Source organism: Sinocyclocheilus rhinocerous, unplaced genomic scaffold (genome assembly GCF_001515625.1).
Source record: "Sinocyclocheilus rhinocerous isolate Xijiao unplaced genomic scaffold, SAMN03320098_v1.1 scaffold1153, whole genome shotgun sequence".
In the NCBI taxonomy this organism is placed as follows: Eukaryota; Metazoa; Chordata; class Actinopteri; order Cypriniformes; family Cyprinidae; genus Sinocyclocheilus; species Sinocyclocheilus rhinocerous.
In genome coordinates this window covers 132,946-139,531 of record NW_015624593.1, presented here as the reverse complement: position 1 = coordinate 139,531, position 6,586 = coordinate 132,946, and the positions used below count along the sequence as shown (strand labels likewise).

At 33.4% G+C, this 6,586-nt stretch overlaps 1 protein-coding gene across 1 annotated transcript in view; it reads right to left on the bottom strand.

Moving 5' to 3' along the window:
* Positions 1-6,586, bottom strand: part of LOC107745135 (protein inturned-like) — a 32,254-nt gene that overhangs the window by 1,387 nt on the left and 24,281 nt on the right. The window contains exon 13 of the mRNA XM_016558978.1: positions 3,200-3,294. Within this exon, the coding sequence (XP_016414464.1) occupies positions 3,200-3,294 (95 nt within the window). The remainder of the gene's footprint in view (positions 1-3,199; positions 3,295-6,586) is intronic.

The following is a 6,586-nucleotide window of genomic DNA, read 5'->3' as shown; positions in this document are numbered from 1 at the left end:
GAGATTCCTGCAGCGCACTTTCAGAGTTTCTCTGAAACCGTCCACCTTCCCCAGCTCCACCTGTATAGATCTGCTACGGAGTTATTTTATATGCTATTTGTGCAGCAGCAGTATGTCTTAAATACTCACAGCACCGTATCGCCGTATGCATTGGCAGTAGCAAGTTCCTGTACTTGCTTGCAGCAGCAGCAATAATCTACAACTACAGCAATAACCAACAGCAGCAGCAATTCAGCAGCAGCGTAGCAGATCTGTTCCGCCAAGACCAAATACATTAACATTGTCATATCCATCACCATGTTAAAATGTTCTGAGACTTGTCATGATTGAACTTATTAATTAATTAAATGTTTTGACACTGTTTAATAGATTGGTTGAAATACACAGGAACAGATAACAACTACTAGAAATTATTTTCAGTAATTGTAATAAAGCTGACCTAAAATGAAAAACTTGAATGAAAAACTACAAATGAACTAAATGAAATAAGTCTAAACCGATAAAAATTATGTAAATACTGTAAAAATGATCAATTTATTAATTAAAAAATAAAAATGTTATTAAATGTTAATTTAAAAATAAAAATGTTATTAAATGTTTTCTGTTAAAATGACACTTCTAATTTAAATTAAGTATTCAAAATGAAGTTAAATTTTAAAAATAAATTTTAAATGCAAATTTTACAATTTAAATGACAAAAAAAAAAATATACTCATTTTAAATTATTTATAGAATGAAATGCACCACTGTTCAATTTTTTGTCTCTTATGCTCACCTAGACTAATTATTTGATAAAAAATACAGTAAAAACTGTACAATTGTGAAATATTATTACAATTTAAAATAGCAGTTTTCTATGTGAAAATATTGTAAACTGTAATTTATTTCTGTTATCAAAGCTGAATTTTCAGCATCATTACTCCAGTCTTCAGTGTCACATGACCCTTCAGAAATCCTTCTAATACGCTGATCTGCTGCAGATGGTGTCAGTGTTTGAGGTGTGTTACCCGTGAGGGCAGGCTCTGCTGGAAGGCCTGGCGTATGGACAGACAGCAGTGGTAGAAGTTCTGGATGAGCTGAGGGTGGATGGAGCCGCTCAGATGATTCATTTCTCTGTGTGTGGGAGCGATGAAGATGCCCTGCACCGTCTCCATCAGCACGTAAGGGAAGAGTGTGTTCTCAGCGCCCGCCGTCAGTCTGTCTCACACACACACACACACACACACAACTGTGATCGCCTGAACAGCATTCACATGACGTGAGGTCAATCTGCTCTTGAGAAGTAGACATTTTGTCATTTAAAGTGACTTACGGTACACCTGTTACAACTAGAGCTGGGTAGATTACTCACAATAGTCCGTTACACACACACACACAACTGTGATCGCCTGAACAGCATTCACATGACGTGAGGTCAATCTGCTCTTGAGAAGTAGACATTTTGTCATTTAAAGTGACTTACGGTACACCTGTTACAACTAGAGCTGGGTAGATTACTCACAAACTGTAGTCCGTTACTGATTCCAAAATGCATGACAAAAACTGTAGATAGTAACGTAATCCATTACATTACACTACATGATAAGATTACTTTCAGATTACTTTTAACATAACTTGTTTATCACACTGTTGATCTTGTACCATATTGATATAAAAATACAAAGAGTTAGAAAATTGTCTGCTCGGTGGACGGACAGATCAAATAATTGTAATATTGATTCTGCTACAGTTAATTCGAAGATATAATCTAAATATTTATTATTAATCATAACCAGTTATAATTAGTCATAAATATTTCCTTTTTTGAGCTTGAAATTACTACAATAGACTCCACTCGTTGTAATTAACAACATTAAACAGTGCATTAAACATTACATTACGTCAAGGTTTCCCAAACTGGTGTTTGTGAAGGAACTGCAGGGGATCTTAAAAATGTAAAATTAAAATAAATCATTTTAAAAGAACATCAATCAAAATAAAACACCTTTTAAAAAAATGTTGTTTACCTGCATGTCATGTGACCATTAACCAACGCCAGAGAACTCTGAACATGCAAATGTGATACTTCATTATCAAAATATTTATTTTATCTCAGGGGTACTTCAAGTAAATATATTAGGGGAAAGAGGTTCGGCTGACAAAAAAGTCTGGGAATCCATGCATTACATATAAATAAGAAATATCATGAATTTGTGCATTTTAATGTGTTTGAAAGAAAAAAGCCTTACAAAGACAAAGTAATACATAGTTAAATAACCCACTGAGTGGTAATTTAAATAAAAAGTAATGTGCTCATCAGTAGTTGATGCAATGTTAAAACACTTCTTAATACTGAAATGATTTTTGTAAATCCAGTGGTCAAATGCTGGTCTTTGTGTGAATATCCACAGGAAAAGAAAGGAAAATTTAAAATATGAAAAAGGAGAATTGGGGAGAATCAAAAAATTATTAATAATATTTTGCTATTGTGTGAATAAACCGTAATCATGTAATCAAAAAAGCAACAGTAGTGTGATTACATGGATTTTAAAATGTAATTTAATCTAATTACAAGTACTTAATTGTTTGAATCTGATTACGTAATCCACAGAGGTGGGGGCAAGTCACACATGTTCAAGTCTCAAGCAAGTCTCAAGTCACAGTACAAACAAATCAAGCAAGTCAAGTCAAGTCAGTACATTGTTCTTGAAAACTATTGTCATGGCTCAAAACAAGAAGCCTATTGCTGTTAATGTACATGTATCTTCCCCTGTAACTTATTGATTTCTTTGATTTTATAATAAGAACTAAATTGACAGCTATGCATTTAAGGCTATGATAGACTGGTTCAGTGGCTTGTGTTTTGTTTACCAAATTATGTCGCAATGATTTATAATAATAATTAGAGTTGTTATAAAGTCAAGTCCTGCGGAGTCATGAAGGTCAAATCAAGTCAAGTCTCAAGTCACTGGATCTCAAGTCCAAGTCAAGTCAAGTCATTTTCTTTATTTAGTCAAGCAAGTCACAAGTCCTTAAATTTGCGACTCGAGTCAAGCCATGTGACTCGAGTCCCCCACCTCTGGTAATCCAGATTTCATGTCATTAGTTACTACCCAGCTCTGGTTACAACCATTTTTCTTCCATTAAACACAAAATGTAAAAATGACAAAAACCTAATAAAAGTACTATAAAAGTTGGTCATACAACTAGATGAACTCACTTGAGAACGCTGTGCATCTCCTCAGTCTCTCTGTCAGTCAGACTCTTCCTCAGCGAGCCCAAATAGAAAGGGTTAGGATGCTTCGACCTGGGAATCTGACAGAACACACACACAAAACAACATAAAGACTGGACTATACACAATTTTACTGAAGAGTTATTGCTACTGAAGTGCATTTTAATGTCAATTAAAAACAGCCAATTAAAAAATGTCAAATAAAAAAAGAAACTTGAAAATAAAACAAAACGAAACAAAATAGAATAAAATAAAATGTGACCCTGGAGCTTTTGATTAGTAATATGCATTGCTTAGGACTTTATTTGGACAACTTTAAAGGCGATTTTCTCAATATTTTGATTTTTTTGCTCCCTCAGATTCCAGATTTTCATCTCAGCCAAATATTGTCCTATCCTAACAAACCATACATCAATGGAAAGCTTATTTATTCAGCTTTCAGATGATGTATACATCTCAATTTCACAAAATTGACCCTTATGACTGGTTTTGTGGTCCAGGGTCACAAATATGATTGGACTGGATTACATTTTGTGCTGGACTATACAAAATATTATAGAGAGGCTATTGTTATTAAAGTGCACTTGAATCTGGAATGTAAAAGAAAAAGCCTAAACTTAAAAAAAAAAAATCAATATTGAAATTAAGAAATAAATATCACAGGCCTGTTTTTATATCAATATATCTTGTGCTGAACTTGATCTGACTTGGCTGTATAAATGTTGGCACTCTTCATCTAACAAGCGCAGCTACTGTCTGCTGCTCTGACCTACACGTGATGAAAGCTAGTTTCCATGCGTTTTGCTTGAGCTCGTCTCTCTCTAGGAGAATTTATGAGCCTGAAAGCTTCATCCAGGCCGTCCACTCTGTAAGCTGAACTCAGATGGACGTGATTTATAACGGACGTGATTTATAACAGCAGCTCCTGATGCAGCTATATGAGAGGAGAGGCCGATCTGACACATACCCAATAACAGACGGCCGGATCATAATTCATATGCAGCGCTGATATATACACTGACGTCTCACTGCTGGAGAAATCTAATTATATTACTTCGATGTCACTTCTCTTTCTCTGCAGGTTGTTATGGGAAAGTACAAAGCAAGTGTTTTATGTCAGCACCAAACTTTAGTTGGAGCAATGAAAGACAAAGTGAGTGTTTGAATTCAATCACTATTTTTGTGATTCAGTTTGGTGATGCTAGTGGTGCACAATTCACCTTTAATTTATTGATATATTACACAAACCTACCCACATCAAATACGTTATATACAATAATTGATGCTTTAATTGTGAAAGATTTAATTAACTTCAACCAACTTAAATGTTTAAATATAGTAATTTAATTTCACTATTTTGACTTGTTTGTAATTTGGTAATAAAATAATTAAAAGAACCATAATCAATTTCAGCAAGTATAAGGTATATGATAAAATATTAACATGAAGAAACATGGCAAATCAAGATCAAACTCTCTCTCTCTCTCTCTCTCTCTTTATATAAATAAAATAACTTTATAATTTAAATAATATTTGCTATAAATAATATATAACAATCTTCATAATATATATTTATAAAATCTGCATAAATTGATTTATCTGAATTACTTCATTTTCAGTATGATAAATATATTACTATGAAATATTACAACCGAACTTTAATTATGAAGTAAATGAACTTTAGAATTGAAATAATACACTATAATATACGAGACAAGCAAGAAATGTTCCTACAGTTAAACTTCAATTGTGAAGTAAGATTAACTTTATAATTTAAATATTAAAATATTTCTATAAAATCTGCAAAAATACATATATTTAAAAATATCTGCATTAATTAAAGTACAGTAAATACTAGCTTGAAATATTCCTACAATTGAATTTCAACAGTGAAGTGAAATCAAACGCAAAATTTAAATTAATACCATGAATAATATCTGCATAAATACATATATTTACAAAATCCGCATAAATTAATTCAGTACAATAAACACTTCCATGAAATATTCCCACAATTGAACTTAACATTACAGTTTAAAAAGTATATACTATAAATAATATAATGTAAATATGAAGAGTTTATTAGCAAAAACCGATAAACGCCACTTTAAAAAAATGAGCTGATTATCGTGCATTATTCTCCACATATAGCGCGATCTGAACCCTAAACACGTTTTGTCAGACAAGCGCCTTGTTGTTTTTGAACAGAAGCCGATAAGTCCATTTCAGCGAATCAGCGCGCTGTATTCAGGTCAGGTGACAAGGCTACTTTCACTTTGAAAAGACGTGCTAGCTGAGAGGAGTTTCGTCAAAGCTGACTAAAAGTGATCGAGGATGGATAATTTCGGCGAACTTGATGAACCGGTGATATCTTCTTCAGGGCGAAAAAATAAAATAAAAGCCTTGCAAAAGCAGCGCGTTACAATGGTGAGGGAAAAGCTCCGTGTATTGCGTGTAATCACATCCATACAGTTTATGATCACAACAACAGCAACGTTTGTCAGGCATCTACATCTGAGGAGATTACAAAGATTAAACCAGTGTTTTTTTTTAACTCTAAAACATGAAATGTGGAGTTATCTGCTTTTGCTATAAAACAAACTGTTAATATATAAATAAAAAAAACATACTTTCAATTAACTTTAATTTTGTAAGCTACCTGTATTTGTTTAAGTTAGGGTTCAACCCAACTGCAGTTTGATTTATATTACTTGGAATGCACAATAAAAAAAAAACATGATTTCTGAAAGTAAATAAAAATGGAGTTATCTATTTCTGCAAATAAACTCTTCATATATTTCTGCATTACTGTAAGTAGGAATTTCAGGTAGTGATTCATTTTATTAATGCATAATGTAATTTATTATCAGGATGAAATATGGCCTTTTTTGATGTTTTGTGAGACTGACCCCTGTAAAACGTACTACTAGTGAAACAGCACCACATGAACTGTGATTAAAGGGATAGTTCACCCAAAAATGAAAATTCTGTCATTAATTACTCACCCTCGTGTCGTTCCAAACCCGTAACACCTCCATTCATCTTCAGAACACAAATTAAGATATTTTGATGAATTTTGAGAGCTCTCTGACCCTCCCACAGACATCAACTGTGTCACGCGGTATCAACGTGTCACGCGGTAACAACGTATCAGCGTGACGCAGCTGACACAGTATAGCATACCGATTTTACCGATCTCCTTGCTACGTTTCTGGACCTTGATCGTGGTAATTACAGTGCTGTCAATGGGAGGGTCAGAGAGCTCTCAGAATTCATCAAAAATATCTTAATTTGTGTTCCGAAGATGAACGGAGGTCTTACGGGTTTTAATTAATGACAGAATTTTCATTTTTGGGTGAACTAACCCTTTAA